Below are 22,040 nucleotides of genomic sequence, written 5' to 3' on the forward strand. Positions count from 1 at the left end.
ATTGGGCGGGCACTGGAGCGATAGAGCGCCCTGCTGTAGGAGAAGCCGGCGGGAGATGAAAGGAGGAGGGGCCAGCTCCTGGTGGTGTCGGGCACACGGCGCAAGCATGGCGGTGGAGGATCTGACTGAAGCCTAAAGACCAGACATCAAGGTAGACCTGCAGAAGAAGGTGACAGCGCAGTATGTGATGTATACATGTGTGTAATGTATGTTGTGCAGTGTGTGATCATCACATTACACACATGTATACATCACATGCCCCATCACAGTAATAATGCCAAGATATGTGCCCTCTTTACAGACTTAATGCTCACACATGCCCCCTCACAGTAGTTATGCCCAGAAATGTGCCCCCTCACAGTAATAATGCCAAGATATGTGCCCTCTCACAGTAGTTATGCCCAGATATGTGCCCCCTCACAGTAGTTATGCCCAGATGTGCCCTCTTCACAGTAGTTATGCCCTGATATGTACCCTCCTCACAGTAGTTATGCCCTGATATGTGCCCCCTCACAGTAGTTATGCCCAGATATGTGCCCCCTCACAGTAGTTATGCCCAGATGTGCCCCCTCACAGTAGTTATGCCAGATATGTGCCCTCTTCACAGTAGTAATGCTCACACGTGCCCCCTCATAGCGTTTGCATTTCTTTCTGGCAAAGCTACCTGGTTCCATCCCGCAAAATTTATACCAAGTCTAGTGCGGCCCTCAGACGAAAAATGGTTGTGCACCACTGACCTAGGTGATGGGGTGATATTAAAAAAAAAAATTACTCAGCAGGGAAGCATACTGGATCCATACCCTGGGCACATTGCAGCCCAGGGGGTTGAACAGAGATTATGAGATTGTTCATCTATAAAAGTGGTACTCGTTAATGCATGTAACTACATGAATATTTCTTTTTGCAGACTGGAAACCTCGGATGATTGATCTCCTGAGTGGTATCGTCAACTTTAATATTATGTTATACTATTTAATTGAGCTAATTATTGTTTGCATACGCGTCATTATTTGATTGATATGTGTTTAAGCACACTCCACGTGTCTAATCAGCCTTGTTATAAAAGTGTGCAAGAATGTATTATACATTGAGCTGATGAAGGCTATATGGGCCGCAACGCGTCCTTATACAGGGAGTGCAGAATTATTAGGCAAGTTGTATTTTTGAGGATTAATTTTATTATTGAACAACAACCATGTTCTCAATGAACCCAAAAAACTCATTAATATCAAAGCTGAATATTTTTGGAAGTAGTTTTTAGTTTGTTTTTAGTTTTAGCTATTTTAGGGGGATATCTGTGTGTGCAGGTGACTATTACTGTGCATAATTATTAGGCAACTTAACAAAAAACAAATATATACCCATTTCAATTATTTATTTTTACCAGTGAAACCAATATAACATCTCAACATTCACAAATATACATTTCTGACATTCAAAAACAAAACAAAAACAAATCAGTGACCAATATAGCCACCTTTCTTTGCAAGGACACTCAAAAGCCTGCCATCCATGGATTCTGTCAGTGTTTTGATCTGTTCACCATCAACATTGCGTGCAGCAGCAACCACAGCCTCCCAGACACTGTTCAGAGAGGTGTACTGTTTTCCCTCCTTGTAAATCTCACATTTGATGATGGACCACAGGTTCTCAATGGGGTTCAGATCAGGTGAACAAGGAGGCCATGTCATTAGATTTTCTTCTTTTATACCCTTTCTTGCCAGCCACGCTGTGGAGTACTTGGACGCGTGTGATGGAGCATTGTCCTGCATGAAAATCATGTTTTTCTTGAAGGATGCAGACTTCTTCCTGTACCACTGCTTGAAGAAGGTGTCTTCCAGAAACTGGCAGTAGGACTGGGAGTTGAGCTTGACTCCATCCTCAACCCGAAAAGGCCCCACAAGCTCATCTTTGATGATACCAGCCCAAACCAGTACTCCACCTCCACCTTGCTGGCGTCTGAGTCGGACTGGAGCTCTCTGCCCTTTACCAATCCAGCCACGGGCCCATCCATCTGGCCCATCAAGACTCACTCTCATTTCATCAGTCTTGAGATATTTCTTGGCCCAGTCTTGACGTTTCAGCTTGTGTGTCTTGTTCAGTGGTGGTCGTCTTTCAGCCTTTCTTACCTTGGCCATGTCTCTGAGTATTGCACACCTTGTGCTTTTGGGCACTCCAGTGATGTTGCAGCTCTGAAATATGGCCAAACTGGTGGCAAGTGGCATCTTGGCAGCTGCACGCTTGACTTTTCTCAGTTCATGGGCAGTTATTTTGCGCCTTGGTTTTTCCACACGCTTCTTGCGACCCTGTTGACTATTTTGAATGAAACGCTTGATTGTTCGATGATCACGCTTCAGAAGCTTTGCAATTTTAAGAGTGCTGCATCTCTCTGCAAGATATCTCACTATTTTTGACTTTTCTGAGCCTGTCAAGTCCTTCTTTTGACCCATTTTGCCAAAGGAAAGGAAGTTGCCTAATAATTATGCACACCTGATATAGGGTGTTGATGTCATTAGACCACACCCCTTCTCATTACAGAGATGCACATCACCTAATATGCTTAATTGGTAGTAGGCTTTCGAGCCTATACAGCTTGGAGTAAGACAACATGCATAAAGAGGATGATGTGGTCAAAATACTCATTTGCCTAATAATTCTGCACGCAGTGTACTGTCTATTATCCTTTGAACTGATGGAATAAAAACAAGCATATAGATACAAGAGAGAACGTCCGCTGAGATTTATTATATAACGTTCTGGAAGCTTTTCCTTCTCGTGCGGACTGAGTCCTAAGTCGAGTGCCGACTGCTTTCTACTTTAAGCCTCACAGGCACGTGAACGTGACGCCTTTCGGCAGACCACCCTAGTCGTAAATCTACGCACACACATTAAATGTGAATACTGATAACACCCAAAGAGAAATATTGCTAGGGTTTTGTTTCAAATGGGGTTAAATACAACAGGACCATCACTGGTCATTTGCTCTATTGGGGCATGTTCACTTAATGGAGGGGGTACCCAGTTCTGCAACTTTCACAATGACTTTGTCATTCAGTTCTTCACCATTTTGAAGTCCTGTGCTTGCTGCAAGTGACCTAATATTTTTCAGCTGATTGCTTTCTACCACCAGACTCTGGGTGTAAACGTTTTCATTCACTGACTGCAAGCAGACATCTTGATTAGAAAGTCGCATGCGCTACTAGAGATGAGTGAATCGATTTGTAAGAATCGATTCGTCCCATCAAAGAGTTGTGTGCACCAGTGACTGGTTGTCCCTAAGCCACTTGATCGACTGGGCTGGACATCTCGGCCGGCCATGACAACCGTGCACCCGCACCTCTGCTCCAAGAAGCCGCACAAGAGAAGAGGCTCTGCTTTCACTACTGGAGCAGCGACTGTTCGTGCCTCACCACCCAGAAGTGCAGTGGCGCATGCGCAGCTGATGCTCCACTAGTGGAAGCAGAACCTCTGTGTTTGCACTGCTACTCAGCGCCATTTTGTCAGGGCTTGCTGAGATGTCAGACCCTAGTTGGGGGAGCGTCCCCAGCTTTGGGGACACCCCGTCATGTGAAAAGCATTGTGTCCTTACATTCAGCACCATACAACAGCCTAATATTACAGAGCTACATCTCCCACAATGAAATGCATCCGTGAAATGCATTAGACATACAAATGGATAAGACTACGTGTCTGCATGAATTAGGTTCTGGTTCAGTCATGGCACAGACTGGCCAGCCCGGACATGATGGGCTACATGGGAAGGGCTGGTGTGCCTGGCAGCCTTCACCTCTGTACAGACTTGCCCTCCACACAGTCACTGTGGGATGATTTGATTTAAGACAGATTAGATGAGTTCATTCCTAATTTTTTTTTCCAAGCCTTTAAAATGAAATTGACTGCATTACAGTGAGCCATGTTGGCACAGATTGCAAGGAACAAGATCTGGAATGCCCACGTGTCGGCTTACATCAGCAACGTCTGGAAATTTCAGGCTCAAGTCACAGGGGTAATCAATTATCAAAGCCCTACTCCTTTAATCCGTGACCAGGTGAGAATAGATGGAAAGTCCCCTCCACAGAAACATTACATGAATGATATCAGAGGGGCAAATCTATAGACATGTGAAGAAGAACCCCGTTTCTGACGGTTTGCTGTTCGCTCTGCTGCCCCTTATGCCATCCCATTAGGCCTCTTTCACACGGGGGTGTCCGGATTAGGTCCGGATGCGTCCCGGTGCATTGCGGCAAACCTGCGCGAGTAGGAACGCAATTGCAGTCAGTTTTGACTGCGATTGCGTTCCGATGTTCAGTTTTTATCGCACAGGTGCAATGTGTTTTGCACGCGCGTGATAAAAAACCGACTGTGGTATCCAGACCCGAACTTCTTTACAGAAGTTCAGGTTTGGGTTAGTTGTAGTGTAGATTGTATTATTTCCCCTTATAACATGGTTATAAGGGAAAATAATAGCATTCTGAATACAGAATGCATAGTACAATAGGGCTGGAGGGGATAAAAAAAAAAATAATAATAATTTAACTCACCGTAATCCACTTGGTCTCGCAGCCCGCATCTCGTCTTCATCTGTGAGCAATAGGACCTTTGATGACGTCACTGCGTTCATCACATGGCCCATCACATGATCCATCACCATGGTGATGGATCATATGAGTGTAGTGATGTCATCAAAGGTTCTATTGCTCACAGATGAAGACAGAAGGAGATGCCGACTGCGCAAACAAGTGGATTAAGGTGAGTTAAATTATTATTTATTTATTTTTTTAACCCCTCCAGCCCTATTTTACTATGCATTCTGTATTCAGAATGCTATTATTTTCCCTTATAACCATGTTATAAGGGGAAATAATAATGATCGGGTTTCCATCCCGATCGTCACCTAGCAACAGTGCGTGAAAATCGCACCGCATCCGCACTTGCTTGCGATTTTCACGCGACCTCATTCATTTCTATGGGGCATGTGTTACGTGAAAAATGCACAAAGAGGAGCATGCTGCGATTTTCACGCAACGCACAAGTGATGCGTGAAAATCACCGCTCGTGTGCAGAGCCCCATAGAAATGAATGGGTCAGGATTCAGTGCGGGTGCAATGCGTTCAACTCACGCATCGCATCCGCGCGGAATACTTGCCCGTGTGAAAGGGGCCTTACAGTGATCTTGTACAGATCCCAAGATACAACCTGTATTATAGCCCAGAGCAGTGTTCACAATTCTGCTACTGGAAACAGTCAGCAACTCGAGCTCCTATAGAGCAGAGGAATAGTTTGTTTTTCCTACATCAGATCACTGAATGCAAGTCCATAAAGAATGCTGTGTGGGGACATTAAACAGGAAGGGGCGGCTGGGGAATCTCAGCTCTGGAATATAATACAGGATGTAAGTCAGTATCAGTACCGGATAAGTAATGTAATATATGTGCACAATGACTACACCTGCAGAACAGTGAGTGCAGCTCTGGAGTATAATACAGGATGTAACTCAGGATCAGTACAGGATAAGTAATGTAATGTATGTACACAGTGACTGCACCAGTAGAATAGTGAGTGCAGCTCTGGAGTATAATACAGGATGTAACTCAGTATCAGTACCGGATAAGTAATGTAATATATGTGCACAATGACTACAACCTGCAAAATAGTGAGTGCAGCTCTGGAGTATAATACAGGATGTAACTCAGGATTAGTACACTCCGCAAATTGCGGATCCGCAAAACAAAACGGATGATGTCCGTGGCATGGATTGTAACAATGTCTATCTTTGTCTGCAAAACTGACAATTTCTATCTTTTTTGCGGGGCTACGTAACGGACATACAGACAGGGAAACAAAGTACGTTCGTGTGAATGTAGCCTAAGGGTGTATTCACACGCAGCTGCGAGGCCCTCTGTTTAAATATATCTCCTCTGTTCACCAGCTCGGCCGGGAAGAGCTCCCACAGAAAGTTCTCCAGCAGATGCCGGCTCTCCGCCCGGTCCCACAGCAACGAAGCGCTCCAGCACCTCCCTGAAGCGGTTCTCCGTGCAGTCTCTCGCCATGCCAGCCTTCATCATCCCAGCAGCATCCTGACCTTACAGTCCCGTACACACGATCCACTGCCCGCAGAGCAAAGCAAAGCTTAAAGAGGCAGAGCAACGGAGGGTCCAGGCGCAAATGGCGACAAGACAACAAAGTCTTGGCGCCATTTTGCAATTCTAAGTCGCATTGGAGACCATTTAGGTCGCCATCTGGAGCCCTGTACAGGATAAGGCTACATGCACATGACCGTATGTGTTTTGCGGTGCGCAAAAAAAATAGTGCATGTCCTATTTTTTTCTAGTTTGCGGACAAGGATAGGCATTATTACAATGGATCCACAAAAAAAAAAAATGGATAATGTTCCGTATGGCATCCTTTTTTTTTTGCGGATTAGTTTTTTTTGCGGATCTATTGTAATAATGCCTATCCTTGTCCTCAAACTAGAAAAAAATAGGACATGCACTATTTTTTTTACAGAGCAACGGAACGGACATACTGATGCGGACAGTTTTTTGTGGACCCATTGAAATGAATGGGTCCGCATCCTATCCACAAAAAAAAAACTGAACGGACACAGAAACAAACAACTTTCGTGTGCACGTAGCCTAATAATGTTTGTACACAGTGAATTCACCAGCAGAACAGTGAGTGCAGCTCTGGAGTATAATACAGGATGTATCTCAGGATCAGTACAGGATAAGTAATGAAATGTATGTACACTGTGACTCCACCTGCAGAATAGGGTGGTCACAATACCAAAATTTTGATTTGATACCATAAAAAAGTATTGCGATACTCATTACCATTCGATACCACACAAAAAAATAAATAAAAACAAAAAAACAAAAAAAAAAAGCCTTGTGCATTACGGATTTTATGGAAGGTCCGGCCCATAATAGACCAGTCCTACCCTATTTCTTTTTGGGGGGGGAGACAAGGTGACCAATAAATGGTTAATTGCGGATGTGGTGATTTGTAACATATTTATTTTTTATTGTGTTTATATTTTTGTATATAAAATTAGGAAAGGGGGCGATTTAAAATTTTAATATGGGGGGGGGGGGGATTTTAACTTTTTTTTAAACTTTTTATTTAATAACTATTTCTCCCCTTAGGGGCTAGAACCTGAGATCTTTTAATCCCTTTTCCTATTCACTCTAATATATCTCTAATAGGGTGAATACGACTTTACTCTCCCTGCTGCCCTGTGCTTTGTGCACGCAGCAGGGAGCTTACAATGGCAGCCAGGGCTTAAGCAGCGTCCAGCTGGGGCTCCGATCAGAAGCTGCCACTGTGCCACCAATGGATGAGGAGGGGGGACCCTGGGGCCACTGCCACCAAGGACTTATAATACTGGGGAGGAGGGGGTCACTGCACCACCAATGACTATAATACTGTGGATGGGGGAAGGGGGGGGGGACCGCAATTAATATAATACTGAGAAGAGAGGGAGTAGGAGGGGAGGGACTGTGGCCACTGAGCCACCAATGAATATAGTTTATGCCTGAATACAAACGTAGACTGCCTGGTATAGGATATAGCCGGCACCTGGCCTCCATGCTCACTGCGATCCGCCGCAATTAACCCCTTAGGTGCGGCACATGAGGGGTTAACTGCGGTGGATCGCAGGGTGCAGTCATAGAGGCCGGGTGCGGGATATGGCCAGCACCCGCAGCCTACGTTTGTATTCAGGCATGAACTATATTCATTGGTGGCGCAGTGGCCACAGTCCCTCCCCTCCTAATCCTCTCTGTTCACATTGGTGGCCAGTAGCAGCCGCACACAGTGGGGAGGAAGAGAGGGACTCCCTCCTTCTCCACTGTGCCGGCTCAGGATAACATGGTGCACGCCGAAAGCAGCGCGTGCCATATTCTCTCAGTGATACTAGGCTGTGCATGGAATCAATCGGGGTACAAAAGTATCGATTGGGTATCGATAATTTGATACCCAGTGCAACCCTACAGCAGAATAGGGAGTGCAGCTCTGGAGTATAATACAGGATCAGTACAGCATAAGTAATGTAATGTATGTACACAGTGACTGCACCAGCAGAATAGTGAGTGCAGCTCTGGGGTATAATACAGGATGTAACTCAGGATCAGTAATGTAATGTATGTACACAGTGACTGCACCAGCAGAATAGTGAGTGCAGCTCTGGAATATATAAAACAAACTGTGCATGCAAAGACTTGCAAGCTGCTGGCTGCCATATCCAGAGTGAATAGTGAGGTGGTCACACACGTGTGGCTCTTTCTATTCACTTCTATGGGAGTCTAAGTCAGACTCCCATAGAAGTGAATGGAAAGAGTCAACCCCTGCTTTGGAGATCCAGTAGTGGTCCTGACAGATAATAACCACAGACGGAGAGGAGCGAGAATGGGATGAAAGTGATCCCCTTACCTGAGCAGTTGGCTTTTGCTTGGTCCACAAGGACATCTTCCTGTCCACTGGAGTTGCAATGAACATTACCGGGAGCTCAGCACGTGCCTCAGTAAAGTCATTCTGAATCTCAGTGAGGTCAGTGTCTGGGAAAAACAGAAAGAAGGTAAACTTAAAAATACAACCCTGCCTTCAGAAAGAAAACCTGACCTGCCAACACCACTTTAGGCTATGTTCACATCACATTTTGTCCCATGTTTGAGAATATATGTTAAAAAAAAAAAGGATGCAAAATTGTAGTATACTACGCTTTTTCCATCTAATCAATCTGTTTACTTAGCTACATAGTTAATACGGTTGAAAAAAAAGAAAAAGACATAGGTCCATCAAGTTCAACGAAGAGATAGATGAGGATGTGAATTTTAGAAAAGGGGAGTGAGACCCAGCATTAATGTCATTTACTTTTAAAGGAGTTTTCCAGGATTTTAATATTAATGACCAATCCTCAGGATAATGTAACAATTTGCAATATACTGTATACTGTATTTTTGGACTATAAGACGCAACCATAATTAGAATTATTAATTAAAATTGGAAAATATAAATCCTATGAGTGATACACAGTTGGTACACAGTGCCTCATCACATTAGCAGCCATAATGCCCCCTGACCATGCCAGCCACAGTGCCCCATCACATTGCCGCCCATAATGTCCTCTGACTATGGCAGCCACAGTGCCCACTAATTATACCAGCCACAGTGCCCCATCACATTTCCAGCCATAATGTCCTCTGACTATGGCAGCCACAGTGCCCTCTAATTATACCAGCCACAGTGCCCCACCACATTGCCAGCCATAATGACCCCTGAACATGGCAGCCACAGTGCCCACTAATTATACCCACCACATTGCCAGCCATAATGACCCCTGAACATGGCAGCCACAGTGCCCCACCACATTGCCAGCCATAATGACCCCTGAACATGGCAGCCACAGGCCCTCATCACATTGCAAACCACAGTGTTTTAACACCATAACCCCTGAACATGCCAGCCACAGTACCCCCCGACATCAGCCATGGAGTTCTATCATTATTAGGAGTAGTGCAATGTATATCCAAAGTGACTGCGCCATTTTATGTCAGTAATATTAAATATATAAAAGGTGTAGGGTCGGTGAGGGATGTGCGTTTCCTATGGGAGGCCCATAAAGCGGTCATAAGAGGGCACTGTATCGCCCTGGGCACAAGACAAAAAAAAGGACTCAATAGCTACAGTTAGGTCCCTGAAATCTCTATTGCATAAATTGGAGGAGGCAATGTCTGCCCATCCAACTCGCCGCACGCTTAAGCGCATAGTTGACACCTGAGCCCATCTACATAGGATGGGTAGGGTCAACAAACTAATGTTATATACTCGACAATGGTACTATGCATGGGGGACTAAGCCTCACACATTGTTGGCCAAGCAACTAAGAAATCGTCCCCCACAAACAGCCTCATGTGCAGTCAGGGGAGCAGATGAGACCGTCCACTATGACCCCAAGGAAATTGCAGAGCGATTCTCAACATACTACACCGCCCTCTATAATCTGCCCAGTGATCTCCCCACTAATAAAGAGGCTAGGGAGCGCTTATTGCAGACATACTTGACCTCGTGTGACCTCCCCACCCTGTCGACTGCAGATGTTAATGCCCTTAATGGACCTGTAACTGAGGAGGAGATAGAGGAGGTAATTGACCACCTACCAGAGGCCAAGACCCCTGGGCCTGATGGCTTTTCCTATAAATATTACAAGATTTTAAGACCGAGTTGATCCCTCATATGTCAAATCTCTTTAATGAATTCCTATCAGGTGATGCGGTGCCTACTGATATGTCCCACTCATATCTCACGTTAATCCCGAAACACGGAAAAGACCGCCTCGACTGTCAAAGTTATAGGTCTATTGCATTACTTAATTTGGACCTCAAGATTTTTACTAAAATACTGGCCTTTCACCTAAATGCTTTTCTCCCCTCATTGATCCATAAAGACTAGGTAGGTTTTGTCCCATGTCGACAGGGTGTAGATAATACACAACGAACCATTGACTTGCTGGAGGTGGTTGGTTGCTCGGAAGAGGAGGCATTGCTTCTTAGTCTGGACGCCGAAAAAGCATTTGACCGCCTAAATTGGCCGTTTCTGTTTGCCACCTTGAAGGCATACGGTCTCTCTGGCCCTTTTGTTCGGGCCATTCGAGGTTTATACTCCCCCACGGCGACAATCAAGCTTCCACACTCTGAGTCTCGACCAATACACATAGTCAATGGAACACAACAGGGATGTCCCTTATCACCCTTACTATTCGCTATGTGTACTGAACCCCTAGCGGCTAAAATCAGGGCTTGCTAAGATGTCAGGGGTATCATGGTCAGGGATAAAGAGTTCAAGCTGTCACTAGATGTCCTCCTCACCATCACTAAACTCCATATCTCCCTCCCAAACCTCCACTCCATATTGCAAGAGTTTGCAGGACTGTCGGGGTATAAGGTCAACACCCATAAAACTGAGGCCCTACCACTCAATATACCTCAGACGACCCTTGGCCCCCTTTGGGCAAACTTTCCCTTTCGTTGGAAGGAGGACTCATTACGATACTTGGGTGTGAACCTTTCCCCCCCGTTACACAGACCTCTACAAACTTAATTTCCCACATATACAGGTCCTTTAAAAAAAAATTGCATATTGTGATAAAGTTCATTATTTTCTGTAATGTACTGATAATTAGACTTTCATATATTTTAGATTCATTACACACAACTGAAGTAGTTCAAGCCTTTTCTTGTTTTAATATTGATGATTTTGGCATACAGCTCATGAAAACCCAAAATTCAAAAAAAATTAGCATATTTCACCCGACCAATAAAAGAAAAGTGTTTTCAATACAAAAAAAGTCAACCTTCAAATAATTAAGTTCAGTAATGCACTCAATACTTGGTCGGGAATCCTTTTGCAGAAATGACTGCTTCAATGCGGCGTGGCATGGAGGCAATCAGCCTGTGGCACTGCTGAGGTGTTATGGAGGCCCAGGATGCTTCGATAGCGGCCTTAAGCTCATCCAGAGTGTTGGGTCTTGCGTCTCTCAACTTTCTCTTCACAATATCCCACAGATTCTCTATGGGGTTCAGGTCAGGAAAGTTGGCAGGCCAATTGAGCACAGTAATACCATGGCCAGTAAACCATTTACCAGTGGTTTTGGCACTGAGCAGGTGCCAGGTCGTGCTGAAAACTGAAATCTTCATCTTCATAAAGCTTTTCAGCAGATGGAAGAATGAAGTGCTCCAAAATCTCCTGATGGCTAGCTGCATTGACCCTGCCCTTGATAAAACACAGTGGACCAACACCAGCAGCTGACATGGCACCCCAGAGCATCACTGACTGTGGGTACTTGACACTGGACTTCAGGCATTTTGGCATTTCCCTCTCCCCAGTCTTCCTCCAGACTCTGGCACCTTGATTTCCGAATGACATGCAAAATTTGCTTTCATCCGAAAAAAGTACTTTGGACCACTGAGCAACAGTCCAGTGCTGCTTCTCTGTAGCCCAGGTCAGGCGCTTCTGCCGCTGTTTCTGGTTCAAAAGTGACTTGACCTGGGGAATGCGGCACCTGTAGCCCATTTCCTGCACACGCCTGTACACGGTGGCTCTGGATGTTTCTACTCCAGACTCAGTCCACTGCTTCCGCAGGTCCCCCAAGGTCTGGAATCGGTCCTTCTCCACAATCTTCCTCAGGGTCCGGTCACCTCTTCTCGTTGTGCAGCGTTTTCTGCCACACTTTTTCCTTCCCACAGAGGTGCAGAAATTTCTTTCTGTGTCTTACCCTCTTGCTTGAGGGTGTCAATGATGGCCTTCTGGACAGCAGTCAGGTCGGCAGTCTTACCCATGATTGCGGTTTTGAGTAATGAACCAGGCTGGGAGTTTTTAAAAGCCTCAGGAATCTTTTGCAGGTGTTTAGAGTTAATTAGTTGATTCAGATGATTAGGTTAATAGCTCGTTTAGAGAACCTTTTCATGATATGCTAATTTTTTGAGATAGGAATTTTGGGTTTTCATGAGCTGTATGCCAAAATCATCAATATTAAAACAAGAAAAGGCTTGAACTACTTCAGTTGTGTGTAATGAATCTAAAATATATGAAAGTCTAATGTTTATCAGTACATTACAGAAAATAATGAACTTTATCACAATATGCTAATTTTTTGAAAAGGACCTGTATATAAAGAAATTAGGGATCTCCTCGCCAGATTGCAAACACTCCCAATATCCTTTCTAGGTCACATTGAGGCAGTAAAGATGACAATCTTACCTAAGATCCTTTACCTGTTTGAGACCTTACCCGTCCTGGTTCCTCTCAAAAGATTTAAAGATCTGTTCAGTCACAGATCTTCCGATTATATGGGCTGAGAGACCCCATAGGATCCCTAGGTCTGTTCTCCTGTCTAGCAAGTCTCGGGTGGACTGGGAGTACCTGACCTGATCAAATATTACTTGGCAGCTCAGTTACGTTGCATCACAGCTTGGGCATCTCTGCAGCCTTATTCTATCTGGATGCAGATAGACTCTGGCTGGCTCCCATACACCCTAATTCTCTGCTATGGTCTAGCCCCTATAATGCGTCCCCACATAGGGAACTTTTAGGGCCCATGGTCTGCACTAAATCCATATGGCGGATCTGTAGTAGTAGATTCCCCTTGATCTCCTGTCATTCCTCCATGACTTCTTTTTTGCATCGTCCACTACTCCCAGTGAGTCTCACTACTTCAGCAACGAGACTATGGATTCAGCGTGGTGTCTTTCGCTTTGCAGACATTGTAGACCAATTCACTAGGAACCTGTTAGCTTGCTCAGCTGCTCAGAGCAAATATAGCCTTCCCTCCTCGACCAACTACTTTCATGTCCAGATTAGACATTTTTCCCAATCTATCTTCTTGGGGTTCAATGTCTCTCTCTAGACGGCATTTGAGCGCGTTTGTAGAAGAGGGGTGCATATGAAGGATTTGATATCTGAGATTTACTCTATTTTGTTGATCCCCTTCCCGGAACGGATTCATAGACAGTCGTACATGGTCCGATGGGAGGAATATTTAGGGAGAACTCTACCAGACGCACTGTGGCGTCTTATATGGAGGAGAGCAGCGAAGTCTTCAATGTCTTCTCTGTCAAGAGAACCAGTATAAGATTTTAATGTACTGGTACCACACGCCTGATCTCCTCCATAGGTTCAACCCAGCAGTCAGGGAGGTCTGTTGGAGATGCGGGACAACTAGGGGAACGATGCACCACATTTTTGGGAAACTGCCCTTTAATACGCACCTTCTGGTCCAGAGTCAGCACTCTAGAGTAATATTTTTGGCTGCAGAATATCACCTGATCCCATTTCCTTCCTGCTTAATGTTACACCAGCACATATAAGGAAACACTCACTTAAACTATTAATACAAGTACTGACTGCAGCTGGCTGCCTTATCACCCGCTTCTGGAAACGACCTATAAGGTGACGGAGGTCAGGACCCTGGAATACACGACTGCTATGTTCCAGGATGAAGTAGATCTATTTCATGCCATTTGGGATGTTTAGGACAACTATTTTCTGTCCGCATCCGTTCTGCAATTTTGCGGATCAGATGTGGACCCATTCATTTCAATGGGGCCGCAAGATATGCGGACAGCACACCGTGGCCCCGCAAAAGAGATTGAACATGTCCTATACTTGTCTGTTTTTGCGGACAAGAATAGGCATTTCTATCATAGGGAAGGACGCTCCGAGCAGCAAAATGCGGAACACACACACGGCCGGTATCCATGTTTTGCAAAAATGGATATGGTCATGTGATTGAGCCATAAGACTGATAAGAAGCAATCATGAATATTTTGCGTCTATGAGAAGGAAACCTCCAAGGTCCATTATATATACACACACAGCAAACAGAGCTACATTGCGAAGAAGCAGGACCATATCCAGTGATTATGCAGGTTTTGCCATAATAAGCACTCACCAGTCAGATCTCCATTGAGATTAACAATGAGGGGGCTGTTCTTCCAGTCATATGAGGCCAACAGATTAAGGAATCGGAGGAAGCCCACCTGGGGAGAACTGAAAGGGAATGGAAGATATATGTCACACACTTCACACGAGGAGACTGTCAGGTGATTATTGGGCAGACTAGATGGGCCAAATGGTTCTTATCTGCCGACACATTCTATGTTTCTATGATTTAATGTTTTGGGGTTAAATTAGTTTATTCATTTTGTTACTCCATTTTTAAAAGCACCATCTTAGTGTATAAATTAAAGGAGTTAGGCCCCATTCACACGACCGTATCTTTGCTCCGCATCCAATCTGCATTTTTGTGGAACGGATGTGGACCCATTCATTTCAATGCATCCACAAAAACATGGACGACGTTGGTGTGACATGTGCATCCATTTTTTTTGCAGACCCATTGTAACAATGCCTATTCTTGTCTGAAAGATTGAGAAATGTAGGACATGTTCTATGTTTTTTGGAACAGACATACAGATGCGGACAGCACATGGTGTGCTGTTCACATTTTTTGCAGCCCCATTGAATGGATCCCAACTAACCCAATGAATGAGTCCACATTTGATCCGTAAAATATCAGATCAGACACGGACCAAAAATACGGTCATGTAAATGGGGCCTTAGGCTGACCTGACCCACATGTATGATACAAGGACAGATCACTGATGTCAGTTTTGCACTTGCAAATAATTTTTTGGGCTTGAAATTTACTTTTAGGGAATCAAAAAAAAAAAAATTAAAAAAAAAATGGAAAAATCATCTCTCTCATTGTATTCTACAGAAGGGCGAGAGTCAGGAGGCCCCCAATACACATTACATCAGCGGGCTCGGCCAATATACATCTAGTGTCTATGTCCACCTTTTCAGCTGAGGAAGATACCTTGGAGTAGTGAACGGTGCAGGATGCAGAAAGAGATAGGCCACAAGAAGATCCACACACTCTTCCGGGATGCTGTCAGCAAAGAGTTGAGCACTGATCCAGCGCTTGGCAAGACGCGAGGTGCTGCCAAACGCTGGAAGCTGCTGATGGAGGCTAAGGAGACAAATAGTGAGGTTAGAACCTAGTGAGCGAGCCCGACTGTCCAGGATGGGAATCATCACTCACCTCACCGATTCCCTGCCATTCCACGCTGTACAGCTCAACACACAGGAAATGGCCGGAAATGCTTCCTCAGCCACCGATTGGCTAAGCAGGGATTTCCAGTGTGTCGGGCCAGGACCATGAAGTGGGGAAGCGGCATCATAACAGCAGTGGTTGGGATTGATGAGGTGAGTGATGATTATTATTTTTATTTTACACCCATCCTGACCCTTTTTTTTTTTTTTTTTTTAACAAAACTTTTGTTCCCCCTGTCAAACCCTTTTAACTAGCAGCACAAGTCTGTCTCCCATGCTGAAGGTCAAATCGTCCCATAAACAGCTAATCATTCGTCTCCTGTTTGCATGCGGTAACAGTATACCGTGTCTGGAACAGTATCCCGATGCTCACCCGTGCAGGGTGCTCGTCAGATGTGGCAAGTGAATGGTTTCCAGTTCAAGCTGACTCGATTCTTCTGTGTCGCGTGACTTCAGCATTTTATCTGGAGTGACGAACTGCTTTATGAGCTGCGGCTCTCTGTGATACGCCACTTGAAGACGAAAAAGGTAGCCATCCTAGAAAGATGTAAGAGGAGTGACAAATAAAGCCATACTGGTCTATAGGAAGGCAGGAGAGGGTCAGCATGGCGGACGGCGAGACAGGAGCCACCAAGGAGAAAGGGCCTCACCTTGTAGACATCAGTATAAGTGGCGGTGGCTCTGCAAAGTAATTCATGCTGGTCTTTTAAGAGTTCCGCCAGCCGAATCTGAAAGGCGGCTTTTACCCTCTTAACGGCATCTTTATCTTGAGGCCATTTCCCACTTCCTTCTATGTGACAAATCACTGCAGTGGAAAAAAAGGGAAAAGCTACTGACAATCGGGAATATACATTTACAGATTAAAGTAACTTTGCTTAAAAGGGGGTTGTCGGAAACTGAAGGGGTCAAAATAACGAAAAAAAAGTTATACATACTCCGTGCCAGCACTTTGATTTGATTAAAGATAATTTAAGGGGGTTCTCCGGATACCTGTCCTAGAATGTGAGCAGGTCCACTTGCACTGCCTTGGCGGGGGTGAAGAGGCAGAGCCTCACTAAATACTACACACTGGCATATACTGCATATCATTGAGTGTTCCTGTCAGGCTGCTCAGCCATGATAACATATCATAGGCAGGAGGATTGCTTCTTTTGTAAAGGAGTGTAGAGAGACCCGGTCCCCTCGCCCCCCTAGGAAGCTCTGCAAGTGGTGGTAACCAGCCCTGCTCATATTCTAGGTTGCTGGTGGCAATTTTAAAATCATTCCCAGTGACCCCCTTTAAATTCTCTTTAGTCAAATCAAATCTTATACTCAAATCCAGAGCTGCATTTAACATCCTGCTAGTAGCAACATGGAGTCCATAGGAATAAAGAATGCTACAGGGTAGACACTATAATGCAAGGTCGTCTGTCAGAATGCATTGTGGGAAAATGATGTCCGTACATATTAGATGTACATTGGCCAAAGTCACTAATTGTGGAGAGATCGGTCTACAATCTAATGCGTGTCGGGGAAAGGGTAAGAAGGATCAGGCTGTTGAATTTCAACAGGCTTGATCCTTTTGTTCTCTGAGACATAAGACGTCGCCCAAAGGTGTCTCTGACAGCAGCTTATTCCCCTATGCCAGTTCAGAATACATGCACACAGGCCTGCCTACCGCCAGCTGGGACAGACATACCCCAAGACACATTGCATGGGGTTTCAGGAGACCTAGTGTTATCCACAGCACTGCTTACCTTTTATAGGAGACATATAGGCTGGACTAGGCTTTTCCAGCAAGGGAACCAGATTCTTCTTGTTGGACACTGATTTATACAAAATCCAATCTGGCCTCACTGGAGTAGGAGGAAACACCTGGAGCAAACAACATAGGAGGTCATTTACTATGCAGAAATACGCCTATATTAAATAACCTTTGGGCCGCAATCTGCGACTTTTTCCCACTGACGCCGGCGCCTCTTCATAACTTCGGCGGATCCACCTCCAGCGCAGGGATTATTAAGACCCGCGTCTAAGAAGCCATTCTTAATAAATGACGCCACATACAGTAGTCGTAGTCGATGTAGTCTTTATAGAAATGCTCTGTAGCCATTAAGGGAGGTCTATGTAAATGATCAGTATTCTAAAGGTCTCATTTATGTGCAACATTGTGTCAATTACATGATTAGAAATACACCTAGTAATAGAAATAATAACTTTTCTTTCAACCTCTGACTTAGGGTACATTCACACGAACGTAAGCCGTCCGTGCCTGTAAGCGGTCCGCAATGCATAGACACCGGCCATTTGAATCCTGTATTGCGGCGTGGACCCGTTTACTTGACAATCCACAATATACGGCAAAAGATAGGACATGTCCTATCTTTTGCAGTGCGGAGGCACAGACCAAAAAGCATGCGGAAACACTTCCGATCCACAGCTTCCACACCGCATCTTGATAATAGCGGACCCATTAAAGCTAATGGGTCCGCATCTGTGATACGGGATTCACACGCCCACGCCCTGCATTACAGGCAAGGACGGCCTACGGTCATGTAAATGGACCCTTAGATTGTTTTTCAGGAAAGCAGGATGACAAAAAATACGTCTACCACTACAGCTTTCCTGGAGTCCTGAAAGGCAAACCCACCGATATATGAAGCAATGCACCCCTTGCTCTTTTATCTGTTATCCTGGATTCTAGAAAAGCTAGGGAACAGCTGTTGTGTCAGCCATATTGGTTATCACAGATTTTCTACAAGGAAGATCCAGAGATCTGTATTTACTGTGATTTAACAGTAAATGCTTCATCCATAACTTTGTGAACTATAATAACCATAGACAGTATAGTAGTTTACATGACGAGACATGATCAGAACTTACATCCGTGTAGCGCAGTGCAGGGTGCGTTCCCTGGACCGCAGTGACCGTGAGTGGAAGGTCATCTAGGCTCCACAGCTTCCTGCTCAGGTCATCATAAGACTGGATGGCACTGACCATCTGCTCCTCTCCTGTACCTCCCTGAAACATGCAAGGCAACTAATGAGACTCTAAACATTAAAGGGAATGTACAAAATTATAAAAAACAGGACTGCTTTCTTTCAAAAATAGCACCACACCTGTCCGCTGCTTGTGTGTGGACCTGCAGCTTACTTTCATTCAAATCGATGGAGCTGAGCTAGGGGCAATATCAAACTCATGAACAGGTTTGGGGCTGTTCTTGGAAGGAATCATCTACACACGTGGAAAAAATAGTTGGAACCCTTCCATTAAAGAAAGAAAAACCTACAATGGTCACTGAAATAACTTGAAACTGACTAAAGTAATAATAAATAAAAATTTACCGAAAATCAACTAATGAAAATCGGACGTTGCTTTTGAATTGTGGTTCAACAGAATCATTTATAAAAAAAAACAATGTAATAAAAAATGGCTGGACAAAAATGTTGATACCCATAACTTAATATTTTGCTGCACAACCTTTTGAGGCAATCACGCGATTTCTCTCTCCGTGAGACTCCTGCAGCTGTCCACAGGTATTTTGGACCACTTCTCCTGTGCAAACGTCTCCAGATGTCTCAGGTTTGAAGGTTGCCTTCTCCAGACTGCATGTTTCAGCTCCTTCCACAGATGGGATCAATAGGATTTAGATCAGGGCTCATAGAAGTCCAATGCTTTGCTCTTAGTCATTCTTGGATAATTTTTAGCTGTGTGTTTTGGGTCATTATCCTGTTGGAGGAAAATGATCTGCAACTGAGACCAAGCTTTCTGACACTGGCCAGCACATTTGGCTCCAGAAGGCCTTGATAGTCTTGAGATTTCAATGTACCCTGCACAGATTCAAGACACCCTGTGCCAGATGCAGCAGAGCAGCCCAAAACATAACCGAGCCTCCTATTTTTGCATGGGTGAACACAGAACTGATGTGACTTTCCAAAAAAATCCAGTTTTGTCTTATCTGTCTGAAGGACATTCTCACAGAAGCTTTGTAGCTTGTCTATATGCACTTTGGCAAATTCCAGTCTCGCTTTTTTATGATTTGCTTTCAACAGTGGATTCCTCCTCGGCCGTCTGCCATTCAGTCCACTTTGGCTAAGACAGCGATGGAAGGTGCGACCCAGACACTGATGTACCTTGACCTTGGAGTTCACATATGTCTAATTTCTTTGGAAGTTGTTCCGGGCTGTTTGGTTACCATTCGTATTATCCGTCTCTTCAATTTGTCAACAATTTTCCTCTTGCAGCCATATCCAGGGAGGTTCGCTACAGTCCTACAGACTTATTTCTTTTGTTTTTATTTTATGATTTGTATTTGCTATACCTTTTATTTCTATGTACTGTAATTGAAAATTACAATAAAAAGATTATAAAAAAAACAAAAAAACCTTCTATGTGCAACTGTAGTAACAGGAACATCAAGCTGTTTGGAGATGGTCTTATAGCCTTTAACATGTTTGTCTATAACTTTCTTTCTAGTCCCCTTATCTTTCTTTGTTCCATGTTCCGTTTGGTACCCACCACAATACCAAACAGCACGGTGACTACTTTTCACCCCTTGAATAGGCAGAGTGATTGATTACAAGTTTGAAGAGACCTGTGATGCTAATTACAGGACACATCTTAGTTTAAACTTGTCCCTATGGTCAAATTATTTAGAATCTTTTCTAGGGGTACCATCATTTTCATTAGTTAATTTTTTTAAATTATCTGTTGAACTACAATTCAAAAGCTACGTCTGAATTTCAGGGGGAAAAAAAATTATTATTACTTGTCAGTTTCCATTGAGGGTTTTTCTTTCTTTAACGAAAGGGTACCGACAATTTTGTCCACGTGTAGAACCCTTCTAGCTGTATAGTAATAGTAAGGCTGAATTGAGTGAATGTGTTTAAGTCATGGACAAGACGCTAAAGGTGTGTGTGGTCACCTTTTTTTCCTTGTTTAATACACAATCCAGGAGGTTGCCGGCATAATGAATGGAAGATTCCGGAATATCGGCATGTCTAAAACGAGAGAAAAAAAATTATCAGCATATTTTAATAATGGTAATAAACTTCCCCTAAACGGGGTGTCATGGTCAAAGGTAAATGTGCCAATGGCTGGTACTGCAGTGCCACACTAATGGAACCAAAGGCATAAGTCCTGAGGTGTGTGAGCCACGGTCTGGAAACGTCCAAGCCTTTGTACCCACTGTGTGGCGACCCCAAGCATTTGGAACATTTTCCATGACCTCTGAATGTCCTGATATGTATCACAGCACTCACAGATGAAGAAGGTGCCTTATGATGAGCTCAGGAATGCGGCGTTTCTCTTGCAGGTTGCTTGCCGGCCACATTACAGCCTCACATATAGATGCATCCTGAAACCGACGTAACTCAGACTTTTCTCCCCAGAAACTTCGGAAATCGGCAGCCTGGAATGGAATGAGCTGTGCGTTATTCAATGAGGAGTTCATTTGCTTTACGCATATACAGTATCACATCTCTCATATGACACGGCTTCTGCATAGAGATGTTTTACAGGTTGAAATGTAGCACTGTACGTCACCCTTGTAATACATACACTGCGTGCAGAATTATTAGGCAAATTAGTATTTTGACCACATCATCCTCTTTATGCATGTTGTCTTACTCCAAGCTGTATAGGCTCGAAAGCCTACTACCAATTAAGCATATTAGGTGATGTGCATCTCTGTAATGAGAAGGGGTGTGGTCTAATGACATCAACACCCTATATCAGGTGTGCATAATTATCAGGCAACTTCCTTTCCTTTGGCAAAATGGGTCAAAAGAAGGACTTGACAGGCTCAGAAAAGTCAAAAATAGTGAGATATCTTGCAGAGGGATGCAGCACTCTTAAAATTGCAAAGCTTCTGAAGCGTGATCATCGAACAATCAAGCGTTTCATTCAAAATAGTCAACAGGGTCGCAAGAAGCGTGTGGAAAAACCAAGGCACAAAAACGAGATTTTTGTATAACTTACCAGTAAAATCTCTTTCTCGCTCTTTCCTTGGGGGACACAGAAGACCTTGGGTATAGCTCATCTCCCTAGGAGGCGTGACACTAAGTGAAGACTGTTAAGCCCCTCCTCCACAGCTATACCCTCAGCCTGGAGAGAGAGACTGCCAGTTGCGTGTCCAAGTAGTGAGAAAAGGCAAAGTCCAAAAAGTGGAACCAACAAGCCAACTACCCAAAGGGTAAAACAAACTCGGAAACAATCAGAGAAGAACAAAGAATGGGTGGGTGCTGTGTCCCCCAAGGAAAGAGCGAGAAAGAGATTTTACTGGTAAGTTATACAAAAATCTCGTTTTCTCGCCCAGTTTCCTTGGGGGACACAGAAGACCTTGGGACGTTCAAAAGCAGTCCAAAGGGGGAGGGACCACAGCACCAAGGCGAAGCACCCGAAGGCAACAAAAAACCGCCGCCTGCAGACCAGGCGGCCCAAGGCAGCATACG

The 22,040-nt window shown here is 44.4% G+C and overlaps 1 protein-coding gene across 1 annotated transcript in view; it reads right to left on the bottom strand.

Annotated features, from left to right (window-relative positions):
* Positions 1-22,040, bottom strand: part of NOL6 (nucleolar protein 6) — a 79,975-nt gene that overhangs the window by 19,478 nt on the left and 38,457 nt on the right. Inside the window, exons 14-22 of the mRNA XM_040421164.1 lie at positions 20,850-20,998; positions 20,513-20,588; positions 18,472-18,609; positions 17,346-17,463; positions 16,260-16,414; positions 15,983-16,146; positions 15,374-15,526; positions 14,447-14,544; positions 8,431-8,555 (exon numbers count right to left, since the gene is read on the bottom strand). Coding sequence (XP_040277098.1) covers positions 8,431-8,555; positions 14,447-14,544; positions 15,374-15,526; positions 15,983-16,146; positions 16,260-16,414; positions 17,346-17,463; positions 18,472-18,609; positions 20,513-20,588; positions 20,850-20,998 — 1,176 coding nt within the window. The remainder of the gene's footprint in view (positions 1-8,430; positions 8,556-14,446; positions 14,545-15,373; positions 15,527-15,982; positions 16,147-16,259; positions 16,415-17,345; positions 17,464-18,471; positions 18,610-20,512; positions 20,589-20,849; positions 20,999-22,040) is intronic.

This window comes from Bufo bufo, chromosome 2, assembly GCF_905171765.1.
Source record: "Bufo bufo chromosome 2, aBufBuf1.1, whole genome shotgun sequence".
NCBI lineage: Eukaryota > Metazoa > Chordata > Amphibia > Anura > Bufonidae > Bufo > Bufo bufo.